Genomic DNA, 23,997 nt, shown 5'->3' with positions numbered 1-23,997 from the left:
TAATTGTAAGCTGCAATCAATAACACATCTCTAAACCAACTATAGACATTTAAAATGGTTGCAATGATAAGTTAAAGGCCAAAATTATTTGGGCCTCTTCTTCACTAGGCTTGACCATATTAGTCCCTATTGCTAACCATACTTGCCTTTCCACTAGATATCACTTCGTAGCCAATCTCTATAAAAGACAGCCTATGCAATCTTCTCACATGCAATGGTGTAAGAATCCAATAGCATCAAATTTTCTATCTTTGAGTTTATGAATGAGGGAAAGGAAACAGAAAGTCTACTCAATAACAAGAAGGTACCAACTACTGCTTCACCCGAAAATTGGAAGAAAGAAATCTGTGAAAACAGATACTGAGCCACATGCCATTTTCTTCTACTTTATGACAAAAGTGTTTGAGCAACCAGTTTTTCTCCACATCTCAGGAACACTCTATCGGGATGCTCAAATCATTCCTCTGTTGATAAATGAAGAAACATATGTTACATTAATAGAACAGTGGCAACAGAAAAGGTTTATGATTCTTGTACAAGCATGCATGTTGAACAGGTAGAAACTTTTGAATTTTCATGCATTCAATTACACGACTCAAAATTACTAATTTCCTAGCTTTACTACAAAAACCATTACTGCAACTATAGATAGTATCAGCAGATTGAGTTCCTCCAGTTTATTCTTTCAAGCAATCATTTTCGAAACCCTGCCGTGCCAAGATAAGAAATCTCCCCATCAACTTATTGTTTGCAGCTTCGCGTCATTTGTTTCAAGTCCATGGACGTGATGCTGGTGATGGTGTCATGATATCTCATTTATCTTCCCTAATTCCTGGCCTGCCAATTACTAGCTCTGTTTCTACCTCCATGATTTCTTGGTTGCCATGATTCTTTGTACCTACATCTCTAGTAGAAGCTAGCTGAAGTTGAGGTTCTATATGGTGCTTCAGGAAACAAAAAAATAGTACACATCAAGTTAGAAATCGATTGCATAAATTGCATCATGTACACAGCTCTGTATTTTTCAGAAAAATTGGGTTTTATCATCGACCTCCTAATTGATGAATTTAAATTTAGGTCAACTTTAATTTTGTTAAGTGGGAAAAAAAACATGAATTTAGATGAATTGACTATCTACAAAACTCATGAGAAGTGCTTTGTGTGGCTTCATACCTCCCTATGTAGTTTTACATTCTCCTCTAGGAGAACCCTCACCTGCACTCAATTAGCAAAAGAAGAAAAAAGAGAGGCTTAGTTATTATTAGGTATTAGAATAACTGGAATCTGTTGAAAACTTCAACACTGCTCTCTCATTAAGAAACTGACTTACCTTATCTTTTAGTTGTGCAATTTGCTCCGTTAACACGTATTGCTATAAAGAAATAGCATCTTTGTCAGTATTTTCAATTTTCAACTAATGTCTCAAAGAAAGCAAGTGAAATGATAGTTGTGCTCTACCTTCCTTCCTCTAATTTTATGTAAGCTTCGTTCCATCTGAGCTTCTAATTCACATAATTCTTTTAATGAACATGATTCTAAACCATCACCCAGAAGTTTCCTGAGGCAAGCTTAAACCCGAGATTAAAGAAACTTTTCTTGGTGATAGTAATCTCCTTTCCTACTTCTGATACTAACATAAGATGCAACTCAGACTCAAGTTCAGGTAGTTTACCTTTTTTGAGCTTCAATGACTTCAATCTTCTTTGCTATATCTGTGGCTTCAGATATCCACTGCTGCAGCATTGTCAGTACTCTTTTAAGATTTCCAAAATAGACAAACAGATAGAACAGAGTGCTTCTCTTCAAACAGAATCTTCTTACTTATTTTTAATGTTATTTGAACTTTTTAAACTACAATAAACAGTATTATACATATTCTTATTGATGCATCTCCTCATGCTTGGTTCTGCAGCTGACATATCTTAATTCATGTCAATGACTTGACAATTTCTTGACCATTTAATTTTCAACCTATTTGTTATATTATTCAGGTAAGCTAAAACAATGAATTGATTACTTATATGACTACAAATTGTATCAATTATATCTCATCACATTAAAGCCAGATGTTTCAAGAGGAAAGTTCATCAGAAAGTCAAGGATTACCTGCATATCGCTGTCTGTTCCTTTATCCATGATATTGGCATCCTTTGTGTGCATCTTATACCGATCAATTGTCCTTTCCACACTAATAATTTTCCAGTGCAGAAGAAAAAGGATAAGCTGTATACTCTTTGGAGATATAAGCTAAAATAATTTAGAAAAGTAGTGCCCTTGAAGCAAGTAAAAATAAGTATAATATAATCAGAATGATTAGTGTGAGTGCTGAATGAACTCTTAATGAGCTAAGGAAGCTGCCATACAATGAGCAAAATCAAAATTATCCTCTACCAGATATCAGAAGATAAATAGGATTTCATTAACTGACGTTAGATATTAGGTCAAGAATATGTTGCACACCACATGTACAGAAATGTACGTCGTACGTCATACTTGTTGAGTTGGTAAGCAATTTTCAGTTAAGCGAATCATCGTTCGGTGAGAGCAACTCTTAGAAGAAGATGAGTTATGCACAAAAATTCCAGAAGGTTTTCAGTTTCTTTGTGATGCAAGAGGTTGATAGCTGTAAAATGGAATCATTTTGCTAAATGAAAACTTGAGAAGGAACTTAAATGACAGAACAAAATCTACATAATATGATTTAACGTTGGCAGGTCAGCATGACAATCATAGGATAATAAGTCATCAACAACTACTTGCATATCTAAAACAAATAATATTATATGCTATTAATGGAAATGTTATAATAACATCAGGGATACATGGACAATTACAGAAGCTTGTCAAAGGTAAATATAATTTGATCTCTTGCATAAGATAATCTCATAATAAAGAGACCTTTTAGGTATTAGGCACTTTTATAAAACTCATAAGACATTTATTTTAAGGGTGAGCCTTGTTGTAATAGTTGGCCTACTCTTTTGCAAATTAAGTGACCAAAATTTAAGCCATGGAAGTTAACCCCTTGTTTGCAACAGTAAGATGATACAGATATTGCCTGATAGAAGCCTCAATGTACTGGGCCATTATTTTTTCATAAGACATTCGCTGAAGACTTGCTCTAATGGAACCTTCAAGTCTGATATGACCAGAGAGAACTTGGACTTCAAAAATCTAAGCCTCAATGACTCTGGAGTCTTATGTGTTCTTTTGATAACACTTCCATTCATTGGATGCCAATAATGAGTAGATGTAATTTTAACTGTTGTTGCTTATGATTTTTCTGTGAAAAGCAATTCTATTACACTAAAGATGGATATAAAGTGCTCCTGAAGCTTCAGCGCACAAACTTTGAAGCTTGCAAGTTTGGTAAGTCAACTTGACACTAACAAAATACTAGCCTTTTTGAGCCTACCGCACCTGAGTTGTTCCTTTGATGACACTGCTTCCTTCATTAGGTGCCGATAATGAGTAGATCTAAGTTATAGTGCCACAGCAATAGATTCTATTAAAAAAATTTTGTTACAGTATGCTCCTGAAGTTTCAGGGCACCAACGCTATGCATGGCAGTAGGCAAAGAAGAGAACCAGGTATAAGCAATTCACAGGGCTCTTACATCATTGCCAACCAATCAGCTGAACATGATCAACATATTGACATATCAACCAGCTCTAAGCTTCGTGAAACATAATTCATGACGATAGCATACCATGACAGTTAGATTGATGCTGCAAGGCAAGACATTTTTTTTTGCATAGATTTTGGATATAGTGATATTGTGTTCATTCAGCAGCTCTTCCTATATATACTTTGTCTGATTGTCTGGGAGCGAATTACTGCTTTTTAGGGTCAAAAGTTGATTTGTATCTGCAGCTTTAATGATTGATTACTCGTAAGTATTAAACGTTTTAGGAAAATTTCTTGAGAGTTGGCCTCGAGTCAAACGTGAATCTAAATGTCTAAGTGATAATAGACAAACAATAAAATATTTGATGCAATTGAATTTTGACAGTTAAGTTAACTGAACTGATATGGTAAAAACTGGGCCAAGTCTAGCAAAATGCTCTAATCGTAGTACCATGTACAACTGACTCAATATATGTTCATATTATGTCTAGGTTAGGAGAATTTGTTGCTGAGGTTACATCATCTCAAATCATGATTAGATTCACTACTTCACTACAATATTGAATATCTTGTGTCACTAATTTTTTTAATAGTGTTTTATGATGTTGCCAGAATCTTAATTGGATGTTGTCTTATTACAAAACTTCAAATATAAAATGGTTTGGGAAAGTTATTAAAGAATTAAGAATATATTTTTAGAGTGTTTTAGATATCTCTTTACATTACATTCATCAGAAAAAAAAAATTCATATTTTACCTTTTTCCAGAATTTTAGTTAGGATTTTCGTCCATGAAATCTAATAATAGAGGTCCATAAAATTATTGCAGCTTTTATCTATTATTGATGAATGAATATTGTTCAGTCAGTTGCATTATCCTCTTGATTTATTTATCTATCTGACATGTTTGCTTATTTATCTAGTCTCTTTTGGTACGTTCCATAGTGATAACGAGATACTTACCCTCAATCAACTCGACATATGGTGACACAGTCAATAGGGGAAGTGGACCCTAGCCAGCAATGCAGCACTTAAGCTAAGTCACAATATAGAATTCAATGAGGAATATTTGACTCATGGAATATTTCTTAGGCCAAGTTCACCACAAAAGCTTACCAATTTAATATAAGTTACAGTTTATTTGTGACTCAACTTTTCATCTCAAAATTAACTTAAGTGTTAGAGGGACCACGTTTGATATTCCATATGACTACAACCTTTGTATAGATCGATCATCCAATGGACACTTGAGTCATCTCTTCAGTCACATCAAATGACTTGTGCACATTATTCTAAACCAAATTGAGTTGATTTGTACATTACGAACCTTCATCCCATCAAGCATAATCCCTTTTTAACTTTTTTTTTTTCATCACCTGGTTGTATATTACTGTCTTATTTTTATCCTATACATACTATAGTTTATTTTTTTTCCTTACTTTACACCACAAAACAGTAGTTTCTTTGACGGTCATCTCCACCTAATTATGTCCGAGCCTATATTTGTATGAATTGATTGTGGATGAAGGAAAACAGATTGTAGTCTTCGACTTCTAATAATTCTCCAAACTGATTCCATATGGCAACTTTTACCATCGACTGCTAAAAAATATCAGAACTCTTATTTGATGCTGATTTTTCTCTAGCCATCTCTCTCCCCACAGCTTAATCCCTTCTTATTTCCTAACCCATTAAAAAAATCATTAATAGACTTTCCTAGCATGGCAAAAAGTGTATCACTGTTTTGTATATTGGATGAATTTGGATAAAATGTTTTTGCAAATTATTTCCAATATGCCTAATGATCCAGGATAATAATCATTTTATAGGAGTACCATATTTGTAACCATAAGATTAGATGTATCCATAAGATTAGATATACCCATCAACTAATCCAATGCACAAGGTTTCTACCAATGTAAGACCTAACAAGTATTGGCATACTTGATCTTGCCCTTATAAATAGAAAGTTTTACTATTGTACCAAATCTCACTCTTCTTGTATTAATTGATCTAGCAATTGAAATTTTAGTTCTCATCCATCTAGCATTACTTATCCCACTAGGTTAGTGTATTTGCATTTAAGAAACCTCAAAAGTAAAACCACTAAATATAACCATTAGGATATATTTCTATTTTGCATTAGATCTAAAGAAAGAAACATCATCAGTACTGAATCCTACGACTTAGTGGCGAAATTTATTTTGATTACTCTCTCTAGCAACTTTCTAAACTTACCAAGTAATTTGGGACTCAATCAAACAATTGAGATTATGATCTCCCTCCATTATTAACTTACAAGTAACATTAATAATTAAATCATTTTGTTCCTTGCTATTAACAAACATGGCATAGCAATGCTACAGTAGTCCCTAGCTTAGTAACTTGCAACTACTGTACTCGTAGTTACAATGGCTGTCTCGTTACTAGCATATCTCCTCTCTTACCAGCATATATAATCCACTTCTCTTCTTTTATTTCTTTCTTTTGTAAAGCTGCACTCATGATTCACCATCATCAGTCTCTTAAATCTCAGTCAACACACAACACAAAACTCATAGTTCTCTTTCGATGTATCAAATTCTGATAAGAAATTACATTGAGATGACTCTCGACATACGACTACCTTGTCCTCTACTCCTTTCATCAGATAGATAGTAACCACGTCTTGGACACTATAGCATGCTAGTACTGGTGATGTCAAATTACCCAAAGGATAAGCTAGAAAATTAGTATGTTGTCCTTACATATTTGCAAGGCACTTTAAAGTGGAAAATTGGGATCTAATGTATGATGAGTTTATAATCTTTTCTATTGTTTCATTCACAATAGCTATATAGGTTGTTGCACCCTGATACCCGCAGGATCATTAAACAAAACATCCAAATTTAATAAACCATTGCTTTCTAAGATTGATTTCTGTATCATCATAAACATGTACAGACCAGATGATCTTTTCCTCGGCTAAACGCAACATCACTAACAACACGAAATGAATCCAGTCAATTCATTTCAATTCGACCTTTTTTATTTCTTGTTTATTGATACAATAACTCCAACTCAAGTTATTATGGGTGGCAAGTGAGATAATCAAATAAACCAAATATGTGCCGTGAATGGAACATTTTTTTTGCAAAGGGTAAGTGATGAAAGTATATATACATATATATATATATACATATGTATGTATATATATATACATATGTATGTATATATACATACATATGTACATACATATGTATGTATATATACATACATATGTATGTATATAATATACATATGTATATATATATACATACATATGTATATATATACATATACATACATATGTATATACATATGTATATATATGTATACATATGTATACACATATATATTATATACACATATATATATATATATATATGTGTATATGTATATATATATGTATACGTATATATATGTATATATAGTTTAAAAATAAAAAAAGGCGATGTCTCTCGTCTCTTCTCCCCATGTGTGGTTTCTTCTTCTCATGCAAGATTTTTTTTTTTTTATAAACCAAGGATTACAATTTCATATCGTATCAGAGTTATATATATATATATATATATATATATATATATAGTTAAAAAATAAAAAAAGAGGTGACGTCCCCCATCTCTTCTCCCCATGCGCGGTTTCTTCTCCTGCGTGGGGAGAAAAAAAGAGGCGACCGTCGCCTTGTTTCTTCTCCCCGCATGGGGAACGATTTTTTCTCCCCATTGAGGCTTCTTCTCCCCGCGCGGATGAGGAGAAGTCACCGACGACGCCGAGGCCTCGTCACCTCAGACGAAGAGGAGGCATCTCATCTGCGATGTCCAATGAGAGAAGGCGATGATGGATTGGGATCATCGAGAGAGAGCAACGCCGGATCTCTAGGTTTTCCCTTTTCTTCTCTTCCTCTCCCTCTTCTTTCTTCTCCCTTGGCTAACACCATCCGGTAGCAGGTGGCAATGGTTGAAATCGAACATTACCGACCGATTTTGGGCAAGAACGAGACAGAAATAACCTCAATCAATGGTACCGCCCGGTAGCGGGCAGTGCGCATACCAGTCTACTGGTGGACCGGAAGGCGATGATGGATTGGGATCATCGAGAGAGAGCAACACCAGATCTCTAGGTTTTCCCTTTTCTTCTCTTCCTCTCCCTCTTCTTCCTTCTCCCTTGGCTAACACCACCCGGTAGCAGGTGGCGATGGTTGAAATCGAACATTACCGACCGATTTTGGGCGGGAACGAGACGGAAATAATCTCAATCAATGGTATCGCCCGGTAGCGGACAGTCCGCATACCAGTCTACTAGTGGACCGATATGTACCGCCCAATATAGACAGTATCATTCAAAATTAAAATCCTTATGATAAACTATCAAGATCTTTATTAACTAAATTAGCTAATACCTTCAAATATATCATATGAGGTTTTGAATTCTCAACCTTTGATAAGTTGGTTTGGTATGCTACCACTACCAGACCAATGTTTAAGGTGTTCGAATGATCATTTTGGCATGCAAATAAACAACATCATTAGGTGTCAAACTACCTATTCAGCTGCATTCGCATATTAGTAACTTCAAAGATTGACAGTAACCTTCATTAAGAATCTAAATGATTGAAATGAACAAAATGGAAGACCAAATTTTCTAAGTATTCAGAAACTGGTCATTCTTAAACCATGAACATTAGACTCCTAATCTTTTGATAAGACAATAGAATGTTCAACAGAAAGGAAATAATATTATGATCTGATCATCCAGAAAAATGTATGATATTTATGGCATAAATATGACTAGAAAAGACAGAATCTTCTAACAAAGCAAAAGCAAATAGGATGAAACTATTAACAGATAACATGCTTTTATATACCAAAAGAAATCACATAGCCAATCTCATATTTTAACGTATCACTGTATCACAGATATCAATCAGAAAGTTATCTTAGTAACTTGTAATTCACGAAGGGTACACTTCAGATTAGAAAATAAAGAATTACGTGAAACTCCACGCAAATAATTAAAAGCTCAGTTTGCAGCTATACGACCATCTGGTGATCATATACACTGTACTAGAAATTTTTTATTGACAATTTATTAGACATATATGCAATAACATTCACAAACACATTTTATCAAGATAAAGATGAAGTAACAAGAAAGTGATAATATAGTCAACGACATCAACAATCACATTTAAAACATATAGAAATAAGTTAACAAGAAAGTACTAGGGCACTCTTGATCATGTCAATGAGGTAAACGGCATGGCCAATTTGTGATCGCGTATTTGGTCAACGCAAAATATTTATCAAGCCAGGATATTTTCTTCGATAGATTGGATGTACCTTATTAACTCATGAATTTATCCAATTGGGCATAAACTATTTCACTGTTTACACGAGCACAGGTGGACCTGATGCCCGTGTGAGTGTTCGTGCATAGATCAAGACAAGCATCTGAGAGGCAAAACACATGTTTTTTTCATATTCGTCTCAGTAATGAAGGACATAGGCGGATAACATGATACCTAATCTATTCGAGAAAGCAAGCAAATTCCTTCACAAAGGATTGATAATCAAAGGACCAAGTAATCGTCGCGGTATAGTTCCAGCTAAATTCTTGAGAGAACAGTTTTGTCGAGTAGTTGAAAGAAAACTATAGGAACAAAGCTCTCACTCATTTAAGTTTGCCATTTCACAGAAGCTAAGATCAGAACAAATTTCACAGAAGATTTGGGGTTGCATCGACACGCAGCAAAGGGCAAAGGGCGTTTAATGGAGGATGTGATTCCTAAGAATACAAGAAAGATAATGATCAGCTGTGATTTTACCGCCATCGTAGTCAATGATTTTTAGCACAAACCTCCTGGATTTCAGAGATGAATAGCGGTGACAATTGATCAGATGTGAAGCGTATGGAGAGCAGCAGGACAAAGATTGTTCAACCTCTAAATTCATGCAAGAAGGCAGGCAAAATTTTGGAGAAAAGAAAATAAAAAGAAGTTTGACCTCTAATGTGCTTGAATGTCTAAAAAATTATACATCATTCTACTTGATCCGCAAATCAAACCGGACATAGTGCCATGGCATCGGTCGGGTTGATTCCGACATCAAATCCCCTTTATACGAAGAGGTATCCTATTCAAGCTAGCACTGAGAAAACCAGATCCGGGGAAGTCATTAATGGGCTTTCAACCTCTTAAATCGAGGCAAAGACAAAAGATGACAAGACGAATCAATTGGGGGGCATATTGACACACGACGATGAATACAGCGAAGAAACATTGCGACGTACACTTGATATGACCTAGTTGTACGGTGCAACAATTAATAATGATAGCAGTGCCCACATGAACCGGAAGATGTAAAAACAGGATGAAGCGAACAGGAAAAGAGGAGGAGGAGAGATGGTTGGTTTTGTTGCATAGATTTGTAAAGTAGCGATTTTCCTATGTTCGGAAAGTAATAAAAACCCTCGCTTTATGGGGAAAAAGAAGAGAGGGAGGAGAGAAGATGAGGCGACCTGGAGCTGGAGAACTCGTAGACCTTGCCGCGGGGGGAAAAGACGATGACGGCGACCTCGGCGTCACACAGGACGGAGAGCTCGTAGGCCTTCTTGAGGAGGCCGTTGCGGCGCTTGGAGAAGGTCACCTGCCGGCTCGCGGCGTTCTCTATCCGCCGCATCTCCGTCTTGCCCCTCACCATCTCGATCTCCTCCTTCCTTCCTCCTCCCACTCGTGTCTCCTCCCTCGGCCTATTTCATCAATGGAAGATTAGGACGGGAGGAGGATGCGGAGGATAAGAATTAACAACGATAAGAGCTGTCCCAACTGACCTGTTGCCACAGAATGGGAAGGAAACGGGACCTAAAAAAGAAAAGCGACTGCCTTGATGGAGAAAAAGTATTGGAGGAGGAGAAAAGACGAAGACTTACTCTCTCGCTTGGTTCCGTTTTCCTTATTAGGTCGTCTTTGTCATCGAGAGAAAAGGTCATGTAGCATGGACAAGATGGAGATCGCATCCATTCTCATCGAGTGAAAGGAAAGGATATCACCTACCCATCCGGTGATTGGAACCTCTCGCGTCACCTGGTAGCGATCCTGTGTCTCGGCCAAGCGACAGAACGAGATAGGAGTCGCGATGTCGTGGAACCCACAGCTAACGAACGAACGAGAGGGGCGCTATTCCTGTTTTTGGGACTCGACCGAGACACGGGAGCGACTTGGAACCGGGGAGGATCGGCTGTGCGGGTTCGGACGGGAAAAGCGAGAGCTTCGCGGGCACGACACGTGGTCCGTGGGCCCGCTTCGTACGAGGACGGGGGCTCGGCCGTACCTAACCGCGCAAAACGAGGCGGCTCACTGATGTCAGTAAGGACACGTGGCGGCTGTCGGGTGGTCGACATCACTTGGGAAGGGACGAGTCAGTCGAGACGCGCTTCCACAGGACGCCAGCTGCGGGGCCCAGCTCTCCACCGACGAAGAGGGGACGCAAGTCGCCGTGGCCGTGGTGGCGACACCGTAGTGGTAGAGGAGAATTGCTTTTTAAGAGACCCTCAGATCATTAAGTATCGGCGACAACAAAGTTCGTGATGCGCATTGATTTCTTCGACCATGATGAGTTGGTTCCATATGTGGAACGGCGGAACGAGGATAACCCGTCTCGCGGTTCAGGTCGGGTCTCTAAGGCTTCAAAGCGCCTACCACGGAGATGTATTATTACCTCGGTTCCACGTCTCACGCACGCATCCAGCGGAATTCTCGGCGAACACAACAAGGAAGTGGTTTTAATGTTGATAAAGTTAAGTGTTCCGGGAGGTGGTGATGTAATTTTTTAATTGTTCTGGACGTCTTCTGAGGGGCACCAAATCAGTGGACTTTTCTTTGTTCTGGATGATCTTTTTATCGGTCTGGGAGTGCAACTCTTGGTCAGGTGCGATAGCATAAACAATAGTGGATGTAGAGAATCTTGGCAATCGCTTACGTGCTTGCACTGGAGTGGTGGGATCGTGTCGTGAAGTCTGTCTATAGGATAAAATCTGAGAGGATCGGGAGGTGTTCCACGAGGAGATCGATTAATGTGCTTCTCATTAGATGCATGATTTTGTTTCTTTCACATAAAAGAAAAAAAAACAAGGAAATAGCACGTTTGGCAAGAGAGAGTAATCCGTGATTCGTATATTGCAACACCGTTGCTATAGGGACATACGGTAAAATAACAACCTAGATGATAGAATCATCATAGCAGTGGGGTCGAGGGGGCGAACCGTCGGTTTATGTTGCGCTCAAGGTACGAAATTATACAAAACACAGCAGAAGCACGGCAACGCAACACTCAAGAGTAGTGCTTCGAGAATCTATATCAAGAATCCTATGTACATACGGCAACGCAACACTCAAGAGTAGTGCTTCGAGAATCTATATCAAGAATCCTATGTACATACGGCAACGCAATTCAAAAGTCAAGTGCACTGTTCTCGTTGATGGAAACATTAGATCCCAGCAAACATAAAAAATTATAATCATATTTTTATTATATAAAAAAAAAAATTTGATGTCGAAAGCAAGAGGTGAGATCAAATAATCACAAATTAAAATTTAGATGTACATACCTATTGATCTCTATCTGATCTACAAATACATTGTCATCCAATCCAAAGGTTATAGAAGGAGAACTTGACTATCTTCTTCTGTCTTCCTATTCTTTCACGGGATTATTATAAGCGATGATGGAATAGGATCTAAGATGTGATAAAAGAAGATTTATAATATAATTATAGACAAAAAAAAAAATCTATAATATGTAATTATGAGAATCCCTCTCATCAAGATCATCTCCTTTAAGAGAATCCTATCATAGTTAAACTTCATTTCTATTAGTCTAATTAGAATTCAATTATATATATAATATATCTTATCTAATTAAATAAGATAACATAATCTAATGTTCTCCCATTAAGTTTCTTAATTAGTATAATATAAAAAAAATTTAAAATCAAAATAAATAAGATAAAATTTTATTTGAAAACAATCTTAATAAATTAAAAATCAAAAGTTTTAAAAATCATTTTACATGTCTGCATGAATTTTATAAAATAGATTAATTAGTCTAATAAACATAATAATACTATATTAAGTTTTACTATGAGTTACAACGATTGTATATCTATCATTAATGTTAAAATCTCTTCTATATATCACAACACTATTAATTTCTTAATATAAATCACAATGACTTATGTAATGTATCTTATCAAAATAATCTTGTTATCATATTCAAATATAATATTCATATATATAAATATAAACAAGATATCAAAAATAAATAATTTTAATTAAATAAATAAATAATATTAATAATAATATCCGCTTAAATATACATCATCATCCTCTTTATGAGCTGCTCAAAAACTTCTTTCTAAAAATATATTCTTTAAACACTTGTGGTGTTTAGGTTCTTATAAAAGTGGTGTTTAGGTTCTACACTTATTGTTTGTAGACTCTTTCTCTAATTATTAAATATTTTATCTTAATAGACTTAGAACCACTAAAATACTTACGAGAAAAAAACTGTTATGATGTTATCATAAATATCTCCAATTTCGTAAGTATTTGCCTAAGATGGCAACCATAACTAAACAATAATAAGTCAGTGCTCCCAGCTGTTTAAAGCCGACCACATGGACCACCTACTGTTGAGCTTTGTCGAGAGAAATGTAATTATTATTTCTTAATGTCTCCAACCAATTCTTGTTTGATCTTTTAATATTTCTCAACTTTAATCTTTTAATCAATGTAGGGAACTCTAGGTTATTCATGTATAACATTAGCCTTTGCATGTAACTCTGTTTCCACCCAATCCTGAATCATATATCACATCCTTTTATATATATATATTTTTATAACTTCCATGCACTTAATATTTCTCACTGTTTTTGGGCCCTTAATTTAAGTCGTCTAAATTTCAAAAAATGTGCAAATTTAAAAATCCATCTCTAATTGACAACACGCTGAAACACTATTAGGTACCATTTCTCCTTAAACAAATTTTAATAAGAATTACTCTTCTACATCTCCTGTGAACCTGCAGAACATTTTCTCCACTTATATTTTCCTTTCCTGTTTACCAAGTCCAACTTTATGGTAGTTCTGGTTCTCTTAATCATTTTTCTGCCCACAAAGTTTTTGTAAGCAAATTATGTTTTCCTCTTGAAAACAGCATGTCTCCTAATTCTAGTTCCTTGCATGTAAGAATTCCTATTCCAAGTTGCCAATGTTAGCTTGCTCTTGACTTCATTGCCTGATGCGGTCCAAAATCATATTGGAACCATCAGTCATGCACTGCATATTGTGGCAAGGCTCATTTCCAGAAGACGTCCTAACCCAACAAAAACCAAATAATTCTTTTTAAGAATTTGAACAGTGATGATTTTATTTCTCTGGGATAACGGACCCTAACATGTATTTGTTAAAGGTAGAGTTTCTCTGATGTGACAAATTTACACCAGCTATTAGCCACCTAATACAACCCTTTTTTCTTTTTACTCTTAAGATTAGGTCTAGCTGCAAAAAATGATATAACATTTGCATATAAAGAAAAGTTCTTAACAACCATAATTTGCAATAATGATGCGTCCATAATATAAAAGTCAACCTCCTTTGTCAATGCAGGAGAACTTTCAAGATCATGGCTAGTATAGGATTATGCATAAAATCATTCTACACAAACAGGGTCTAAAAATTGTTTAATGGAAAGAAATCCATTTTTACTATGCCCAACTACAGAAACCATCTTGTGAACTGAAAAGGCCAAGTGGGACATCCTTCAAGTACAACAATAAGAAGCCCCACTGTCCAAACCAGTTGTGCTCAAAAACATGGACTTTTTGAGCTTACAAGAGATACTAATCCTAATTAACTCATCTCATTCGGCCAGTAAATCTATAGCTCTCCTTAGACATGTTTATACCCATTTAAGTAGTTTTCCCTCATCTTGACCATACTCGCTCAAAGCTTTCTATTGTTTGTGTGGAATTATTTGCAAACCAATCTTCTTATAGTAACAACACACATCCTATCTCAGTAACAGTAAACATCTTGTATATATCATTTCTAACTGCTCAACATTCTAATCCATAAAACATAGAATTTGACTATGGTGAACATATATTATCCAGTGTATTAATCAGATATGGCAGCATGTCATGCTTGAGGTTTCAATTCTATATTCAAATCAGGGTCTACCTGGAACAAGAAAATTTTGCTCCATTAGTTATGCGGCATGAGAACCATAATATTACCTATTTAAAACAAGGAAAAGGAGAGCCTGACATAGAAGAAATTATTTCCACAGCACAATGATCTCCCTCAATGAAGCTACTAGAATACCTAATCCTATAACCAGAGTCGAGAAATTTGCACTTCTAGCAAATAATGAGATATCCATACACAATGAAGCAAATTGATTTATGGAAATTAATTATGCTCAAATGTGAGACTTACAGAAGAAGAGAAACTAACAGTACAATATGTTCCTCTGTGAAATACACTCGAGTTAACAGTATTGATATCTTGTAGATGTAAATTCTTATCTTACTTCTTGTTCTTATAATTAACTAAAGCAAGAAATGAAGATGTAACCAATAGCATCTGTTCCTAATGCAGCATCATAATTATTTGACCCTGCTTTTATCAACTATGCAACAAACTACTGCTAGAAGCCAAAACTGCAAGACCCGACGTGGATGTCATGCATTTCTGGAAAAAAGAGTTTTCATGTATGCCTTTAGACCATTTTTTAGTATTTGAATAAATTACTGAACTATGCTGCATCACCTAGGCAAACACATAGGTATGTCATGATGGTCTGCTAGACTTTTGTAAAGGAATACCATATTTAGAGAAGCTGGGCAGTAAAGAAGAAGAAAACTAAATTCTGTGCCAAGAACTTCTAAACCAAGCTATTATGACACTACAAGAGTGTTTGCACAACTCTCTTAATCAAGGTCTAACCAGAAAATGAAAATGAAAATGAAAATTTTGACTGTAACATTTCAGAACTTCAATTTAATAACTAAAATTCTCAATCAACTTTTAAACAGAAATATGACTCGCTGGAAGTCAATCTCATACTTAAAAAGCTCAATCAAGTTCTAAACAGACAATGACTCACTGTATCATTTTGAAAATCATACTACTCGAGCATAGAATAGTTTAAAATTGCTCAATCAATTTTTGGACAGAAAAATGACTCACTGGAAGTCAATTTTAATACTTAAAAAGCTCAATCAAGTTTTAAACACATAAATGACTAGCTGTATCATTGCAAAAATCATACCGCTGGAGGATAGGATAGTTTAGTCCATTAAGCAAGCAATGTTGCTTGACATTTTCTACCTGCGAATTCAGATATTGTGGCATGAGATTTTCTATTGCAGCTGGGAAGGTTCTATTTCAAATGAGTTTCTTTCTCTTCAGCTGCAGCAGCTAACATAGCCCCATTCAGTAAGTCCTCATGACCACCTCGTATTTCATACACAGATTTGCTAATTGTGAATGTATCAGCATCGTGAGAATCGTCCTAGTAGAAACAAAAGAAATTTTCATCGCAACATAATGGAAGCAATAAATTTTAACTAATGATTAAATTATATAACAAAAAGTCAAGTTTAAAGGTACTGCAAATGGGAACAATGTAAAGAAATGCATCAAACAAGCACTCAGAAAAAAAAAAAAAAAACTTATAAAATGCCTTAGGAATCTGGCAAGATTGACAAAGTGTACACTTCTTGCATCTGATGATATCATTGCAAGTAATTGGTTTTGTTCATGCCTAACAGAAAAAATGAGTCAATAAAATCATATTTGAATACGGTTATTTTTAACTGGCATCAGAGCAACATGCAGGTGTGCTTTCTAAAGAAATAAGGAAAAACCTAGGCATTGACATAATTGACCAAATTCATGTGTAGGCTTCTTTTCAAACCTAAAAGACGGAAAAGGAATATTAAATACATCAGAGTTAATCCGTGCCTTTGATATGACATCACCTTTAGCAATTGCTTCAATACCTGCATTCAAAAATTTACAGTTCCCATCACTAATGACAAGAAAAAACAGTGAGCCATACTAAAAGGAGGCAAAGAATGTAACAGAACTTCAAAGGCTGAAAAAAATTACCTCTGGAAATGGTGGCTCAACGAAATTCCAAGTCTTTTTCAGAACGAGCTCAACTTTGCGATAGTTGGCGGTCGACTGATCGACGAAGAGTCAATTACCCCAGGTGGTAACTTCGATTTCTAACAGCTTGCTCGGAACACTGATGATGGTCTCAATTTTCAGACCAACTGAAACCGCAGCACACAGTGTGTGCGGCGTCAAATTATATTCATGCCTGCACACAAAGATCACATTATCAAAGACGCACAAATAACTTTGAAAGCAAAAGAAAGAAAAGGAATAATGGGGTTTAAAACGAAACCACAATGCCTGCAGACAGGCTCTGTGACGGCAACGAGGTAACCGTAGGCTTGCTTGTAGAGAGGGAAGAAGGTTTGCAAAAAGATACGGTCATCGGCACAGGCCCAAAGCGGCCTGTTCACGTGATCCGACTTCAGCTCCAGCTGGGTAAAATCCATCTTCTTAATCTCCCTCTCGCCTTACCCAAACAAGAACTCTACAATCATCACCGGGAATATAATCGGTAAATCCACCGAAAGAAATCGGTTAGTTAACACGAATCGAGTACCATTGGGAATCCTCGTGGAAATCATTGCCGTAGTCATGGAAGTCTTCCTCTTCCAACATATGAAGAGCCCGATTGACAAGCAAAATCAAGAACCAGGAAGAAAGAGAACAACGATTAGGGTCCCATAATATCAACCGATTGAACTCGCCTTGGATGAGGAGGTCTTCTCTTTCATCATCAGCCGGTTTCTGTCTCCGGTGTCGAATTCGAGGGGGAGATTTAGAGAGACGAAGGAATACGAAAACAGATATTTGAAGCGGGAAAAAGATCAAATTAGGGTTTCGGACGGATCGAACGAGGGCTGGGTAGTTACCGTCGGCGGCCATTGGCGATGGCGCGTTCTCCGGTTGACGTCGAGTGCGACAGACGGAAACCGGTGCGTCGGACTCGGGCAGGACCGCCTTAATACCGGGGATTACTTGTCGCCTGCGACCACGCGGGACCCACCACTCGGGTGGAACTCGAGTACCTGCTGACGTAATTTCCCGAAAAGCAAACAAGTAAACCCTCTGCGTCATCAAACGCCCCCGAGCCAACATGTCCCAGGTGGCCCCCTTCCTGAACCCCCCCCCCCCCCCCCCCCCCTGTCAGTTCAGGTACGAGATCGGGTAGCGAATCAACGAGTAAGAAAGGTATTGCTTTTTAGAATTTTGATGTAATAAAGACCAGTTATGGTGGTACTAAATATGTAAAGACATTAATAAAAGAAATGATGACGTGTTTATTTTCCATTGGTCAGATGAACATAAGAAGACCACTAATTATAATGTGAGAAATATTTGCTACATTATTTGACCTATGAATGTACATCTAAACCATCACCAATATGATATAGGAATTTTTGATGATAAGTATGCCTTATCAGAACTGATAGTAATTATAATCACTAACACATCCAACAGTAAGTATACTTTTGTCCAAAAGAAAGCAAGAGTAGGGCTCCAAACCATACTTAAAAAGCTACTATTTGTGAGAGAAATATTCTGAGTAATCAATACTCCGACGAACATCCTCTCCTCAGCCTCATGTTGATATGAGAGGTATAATTAATTGGGCTCCACTTATCAAGTTTTGATTGGGTTGAGTATTGATCATATCGAATACTTGATGAAGATGTGTAGAGAAAAAATTATGAGTGATCATCCTAATCTAATATTCTCTTTAACAAATCTAAAGAAGTAAGATTTACATGCGAGGATTTAACTAAAAAAAGTCATAGTTTTTTGTAGTTCATTATTCTGACATAGTGAAGAATCTAAATGCAAATCCTATACTCTTAATTTGTTTTATTTATATTGTCTTTAAGATTTTATATTTTGATATTAAGTTCTCTCCTCCCATAGTTGTGAATCACATCTCAGGAAGGGGACTGCAAACGTTCAACATTGTACGTTGTAAAAGAGATAAGATTTGAGGAGGTGGCGTTGGCGATGGATCATGTGAGTGCTTGACCCCTTGAAAGATACATTAGTTGATATGAACACAAGTCTTCTCGAAAGGCTTTGTAACATCCACGCTGTCGCTAATTTCTACAGCAACCCATGTTCCTCTTTCTTAATTACGTTGATAGGACCAACACACCCTTGTCATCTTTTTCCTTGGGAGACATGGAGACATATAGAGAGAGAGAGAGGAACTATGTTCAATGAACAGCACTATAAACACAACTCATGCAGAATACAACATAATTTTAATGTCTGAATACATATCCTGGAGTTCGAGTCTTGCTCTAATCATCTTCGTCTATCACTGTGTGTCTCGCACTAACAGTAGTCGAAGTAAAAAAATAAGATAAAATATTTAGAGATGGATAATAGTTTTAAAATTTCTAAAATCATCGTCTAAGAGGATAAAAAAATTAAGATTTGATCATTATGTAAATATCATATATATCTTTACGTCTTGATAGGAAGAAAAAGAATGAAAAATACCTCGAGTGCTTTTAAATTTCTGAGAGATGATGCTCTTTACAATTTATAAACGTGATAAGAAAAAATATATAAATTCTTTATGAGAGAATATATTTGAGTAAAGATAACTCAAGACTTTTATAATTAATCTTATATAATAAAGAATTTATTTTTTTCCAAAAAATATCGAACTATGTTAATCTAGTATCAACTATCTAATATACTATTTATCTATTGAGCTTTAAATTTTTATTTATTTTGAAAGTATTCTCTTCCTCTCAATAAAATATGAATAGAATAAAGGAAATAATCAATAGGAACTAAAGTTTGTGATCCGATTAAAGGTGGAACACTTTTAATATGGTGAATTACTCAGACATCATGCTAGCAATTAAGACAAAAGATAAATGATACAATCAAAGTTTAATTATGTGTGTGGGTATTATAATATTGGATAATTGACAAAGTAAGCACATTATTTCAGATATTAAAAGGAAAAAAAAAATTGGTGTAGATGGAACCCATGCACTCGAAACGATTTGACGAGCTCAGCAACGGGGGGAATGTGTGGGGTCATCCCACGAAAACGAAGAGACGTGTCCAATACGCAGCACGCATGGATTGTGACAAATCACATGTGCTTCTTTTCACCCTTACTTAAAAGCTACACATGCAAAGGGACGTAAGAGGAGTTACCAAATCAGAGCTCTCTCTCTCTCTCTCTCTCTCTCTCTCTCTCTCTCTCTCTCTCTCTCTCGCCATGGCTGTTCAAAGAGAAGTGAAGTGATGATGATGCCAATTGGATGGAAGATCCAAAGGTGAAAAAAATAATCTAGTATCTAATTTCCAAGTAAAAATGTTGAGAAAATCAAAAGCATAGGAGACTTGTTGACATGTTACCATCAGAGATTAGAAGTTCCAATTTGGGATCTGTGACTTAATAGCAAGACCACTTGGAACTAAGCTACAAAAAAAGATGACAAAAACAAGAGCACAGGGGGTAGAATAATATGGCCATAGGGTAGAAACATGAGAATAATACAAGTGGAGGAGAAGGAAGGGGGGTGGGGGTTGAGAGTGGCCTGAGATGAGCCTGCGGTCCCATGAGCTCTAGTCTCCTTCAGTACTCCTTTTAATGGGGATTAGTTGGGTAGAGAGGACCACATCCTCGTCCCCTCTCTTCCACTTCCTTCAATCCTATCTTCGTTGCTGCTGTTCATGTTCTTCACTCCTTTCTCTCTAGATTTCTGTGTTTTCTCCGGCTGAAGGCCATGGGAAGGAGCTGAGAGAAGATGTGGCAGTAAAGAAGACAGTCGAAGAGAAGAACTTCTTTGGAGAGGTAGGGTTTGTGGCCACGGAGACAGCAGGATTCTATTGGGAGTGTTGAGGCCATTAACAAAAGCAAGGAAAAGTTGGTGTTTATCTCAATAGTTAAAAAGGACCAAAGATCTTCCCCACCAATTGGCCAACTACTAGCCTACCTTTTTCCATCTCTCTTTTCCTTTCATCATCTTCTTGATCCCTTAACTTTTAGATGCTTCCGAACCCATGCGAAGGATAAGCCACTCATGCTCAGTTTTCATATCTGATGTGAGGGTTCATTGAACTGTTTCTTTTCTGGTTTCCGCAGGAGTAGCTGCTGCATATGCTCTTGAGGGAGTCGTCATCCCAGAGCTTCTGCGTGATGGCCCATCAGTCCCACTACGGTGAATTCTCCACCGGTGTCGACGCCACGATGCAGGGCTTCGATCACCACCACGAGCTCTTGGGCGTCCAAGCCGGGATGGAGACGCTCGGGGTCCCTTCCAAGCAACAAAGCTCTCGCCTCGCCGGAGGCTTCCTTCCCCGAGACTTTCCTGAAGCATCAAACAAGCATCGACCCTCGGCGAGCCCGTGGCCGGTGGACGACCCCTCTTTGGGGTCTCTGTTCCCGTGGGAAGGAAGGGTCTCCGTTCCCTTCCTCAACGCCAGGCACTCAGATGCAGTGGCCGTACCTCAACCTCCGCAACAGTGCGTTCCCGGAGATAGGTTGCAGATAGGATCAGCATACCTTCAACAACAGCAGCAGCTCTTCGTGCAGGATGGCCGGGTGGGTTTCCATCCACAGCAGCCGCTTCAGTTAAGGAACTCGAAGTTCCTGAGACCAGCTCAGGAGCTGCTGAGTGAGTTCTGCAGTCTCAGAGGGGAGATCAGTTCCAAGAGGAGGCCTAACAAGACAAGCCTCGAGGATGAAGAAAAGGCTTCTCTCTCTTCTTCATGGAATCAATCCTTACACTCCATGGACCTTCTGGAGCTCCAAAAGATAAAAGCTAAGCTATCGTCCATGATAGCGGAGGTCAATTCTTTCTTCCAATCTTCCCTGCCTTACCTCTTTCCTGAAAATTCATGATCTTGATATTTGAGTTATCATGGATGTAGTTAATCTTCCACTTAATTTGTTGGAAACTTTGAGATCTCTGAGATTCATATGTGGGACTGTAGAACAATCTGCTTGGAATGCTTCTGCACAGGAATTAGGGGCAGACTTGCAGTTTGTACTCCACCAATTGCTTTTGGGAGACTCTAATCCTTTCTCTACATGGACACCTGACCTACCACTTCTTCCATCCCACTCACTAAATGGATCCCACATTTCTCTGAAGTACTATCCCGACTGTAGTTGCTATGCTGTTACTATTAAACCACTTACAGCTATATTTATCCTTATTTTTACGTAAGAGAATAATTACATGTCAGTGCAGTGTCATGAACCAGGATGAACCATCACGTACTGTGTGATTGAGTTCTGCATGCTTTCAATTCAGGTAGACAAGAGATACAGAAAATACTGCGAGCAGATGAGGACTGTAACAGCGTCGTTCGAGGCTGTGGCTGGGAAAGAAGCAGCGAGAGTGTATTCGGCGTTGGCACATAGGGCCATGTCGAGGCACTTTAGGTGTTTGAGGGATGGGATAGTAGGTCAGATTCACGCAGCCAAGAAGGCAATGGGGGAGAAGGATCCGACCGCCGCGGGGACGACGCGGGGCGAGACGCCGAGGCTCAAGCTGCTCGACAAGTGCATACGGCAGCAGAAGGCGTTTCAGCAGGGGATGATGGAGCAGCCCCCATGGCGGCCTCAGCGAGGCCTTCCCGAACGCGCCGTCTCCATTCTGCGCGCTTGGCTCTTCGAGCATTTCCTCCACCCGTAAGCTCTTCTCTTCTCCTCTCCCCATTGCTGCAACGTATCAATACAAATTTAGTCACGAGAAACCGAACTCGAACGTGAGCTTCACACGTGAACTTGAAACCTATCACTTGTGCAACAATATACAAGTTGTATGAAAAGAAAACCTTAGAACCTAACATTGATTCTGATACATATTTATCAGAATGTGTTTGCATGTATGTGTGGGAGCTGTTGTTGTACCAATTAGGTAGACATGCCTTCTCTTGCATCTCCCACAACCCTTGTTAGGACAGTAATAAACTATAAATAATTAGCTTGTGACAGAGAAGTTAGCTGACCATCTAAACACAAAAAACCTTGCATCAGATCACTATTAACTATCTTTCTGCATCAGGTATCCAAATGATGTTGATAAGCACATCTTAGCCAGGCAAACTGGATTGTCAAGAAGCCAGGTAACCATTGTTGAATTCTGTGTTCTACATGAAGAAGTGCAGATAGCTGTGTTATATTGTTTGATCATTTGTGATTTGGAACCACTCCAATTCCAATTGTTTGACCCACAGGTCTCCAATTGGTTCATAAATGCAAGGGTGAGGCTGTGGAAGCCAATGGTTGAGGAGATGTACCTGGAAGAGACGAAGGAGCTGGATAACCAGTCTAACCAAGCAGCGAATGGACCTGAAGACAGTGACAACCCCAACTCCAACCTCAGCTTCGACCAGAAACCCTTGCCGGCGCAGCTACTCGTCGACTCCGAATCGCTCTCCTCCATCATCAACAGCGGCCACCACGGCCATCAAAGGAACGATCTGATCAGCAGCACTCACCACCAGGATTTTGGTGTGGTTGGCGACTTGGACTTCTACAACAGCCGCAGCAGTGATAACTCGAGGGCTGGTGTGTCCTTAACGTTGGGTCTCCAGCAGCACAATGGGGGAGGCATGAGCTTCTCTCTGCTGCCGAACTCTCAGCCCTCACTTCTCTTCTCCAGAGAGACCATTGATGGCGACCAACAGGCTCAATTCTCCATTTTGGATGGGGAGGCAGAGAACCTTCGTTACAGGAACCTGATGGGAGCTCAGTTGCTGCATGACTTGGCAAGATAGAAGGTTCCTTGGAATGGTGGAAATATATGCAAAGAAGAACATCAACCAGTAGATGAGTTGTATACCTGTTTTCTCATTGTTTTTGGCAAGTAAGATAAATCTGTGCATGCACCCTCCATTTGTGGTGGCTTCGTCAATGTTGGCACTTCATGCCACCAATAAATAAAGATTGTGGATATATATTGCAATGCCATACATATATCCAGGCATGTATACTTGACAATTTTGGACATACGTATTTGGAATTAGAGATGCATATATAGTAGCTAAATGACCACGAAAGAAAAGCCTCATCAGGCTCAAAGCTGTCACTAGCAGTTCCATGTATCTGATGTCTTTTCCTTGGTCATATATGGTGGTAGCTTCTGTTTGGTCCTTCTGAAATATCATCAACATCAAAAGCCTAACAGTTACCAGTTCAATCTG

The 23,997-nt window shown here is 37.9% G+C and overlaps 2 protein-coding genes and 1 long non-coding RNA gene across 12 annotated transcripts; 1 reads left to right on the top strand and 2 right to left on the bottom strand.

Annotated features, from left to right (window-relative positions):
• Positions 1–262: 262 nt before the first annotated feature.
• LOC135605391 (MADS-box protein AGL42-like) lies at positions 263–10,716 on the bottom strand. Of its 6 annotated transcripts, none has more exons than XM_065095431.1 (8): positions 10,476–10,629; positions 10,164–10,394; positions 2,107–2,188; positions 1,673–1,734; positions 1,459–1,558; positions 1,331–1,372; positions 1,174–1,215; positions 263–464 (listed from the first exon to the last, which is right to left on the bottom strand). In XM_065095431.1, exons 2-8 carry the CDS (start codon positions 10,343–10,345, stop codon positions 429–431), a joined length of 546 nt encoding a protein of 181 aa, XP_064951503.1. In that variant the 5' UTR covers positions 10,346–10,394; positions 10,476–10,629; the 3' UTR covers positions 263–428. The 6 variants fall into 6 exon arrangements, with proteins under 6 accessions (XP_064951503.1, XP_064951500.1, XP_064951498.1 ...); XM_065095428.1 differs by lacking the exon at positions 263–464 and adding an exon at positions 476–944 and having other exon boundaries at positions 10,575–10,716; XM_065095426.1 differs by lacking the exon at positions 263–464 and adding an exon at positions 476–944.
• A 5,120-nt stretch (positions 10,717–15,836) lies between these two features.
• LOC135604948 (uncharacterized) lies at positions 15,837–17,792 on the bottom strand. 5 transcript variants are annotated; one of them, XR_010484272.1, is made up of 6 exons: positions 17,700–17,792; positions 17,387–17,574; positions 17,120–17,314; positions 16,819–17,032; positions 16,672–16,709; positions 15,837–16,219 (listed from the first exon to the last, which is right to left on the bottom strand). It is a non-coding gene; the product is annotated as an uncharacterized LOC135604948 (long non-coding RNA). The 5 variants fall into 5 exon arrangements; XR_010484273.1 differs by having other exon boundaries at positions 16,654–16,709; positions 17,387–17,780; XR_010484271.1 differs by having other exon boundaries at positions 17,387–17,780.
• A 2,565-nt stretch (positions 17,793–20,357) lies between these two features.
• Positions 20,358–23,836, top strand: LOC103971826 (homeobox protein BEL1 homolog). Its single transcript, XM_009385967.3, has 5 exons — positions 20,358–20,635; positions 20,927–21,631; positions 22,101–22,480; positions 22,857–22,917; positions 23,029–23,836. The coding sequence occupies exons 2-5, from the start codon at positions 20,942–20,944 to the stop codon at positions 23,569–23,571; spliced, it is 1,674 nt and encodes a 557-aa protein (XP_009384242.2). The 5' UTR covers positions 20,358–20,635; positions 20,927–20,941; the 3' UTR covers positions 23,572–23,836.
• The last annotated feature ends 161 nt before the right edge of the window (positions 23,837–23,997 follow it).

This window comes from Musa acuminata, chromosome BXJ2-2 (genome assembly GCF_036884655.1).
Source record: "Musa acuminata AAA Group cultivar baxijiao chromosome BXJ2-2, Cavendish_Baxijiao_AAA, whole genome shotgun sequence".
In the NCBI taxonomy this organism is placed as follows: domain Eukaryota; kingdom Viridiplantae; phylum Streptophyta; class Magnoliopsida; order Zingiberales; family Musaceae; genus Musa; species Musa acuminata.
This window is presented reverse-complemented; position numbering and strand designations above follow the sequence as displayed.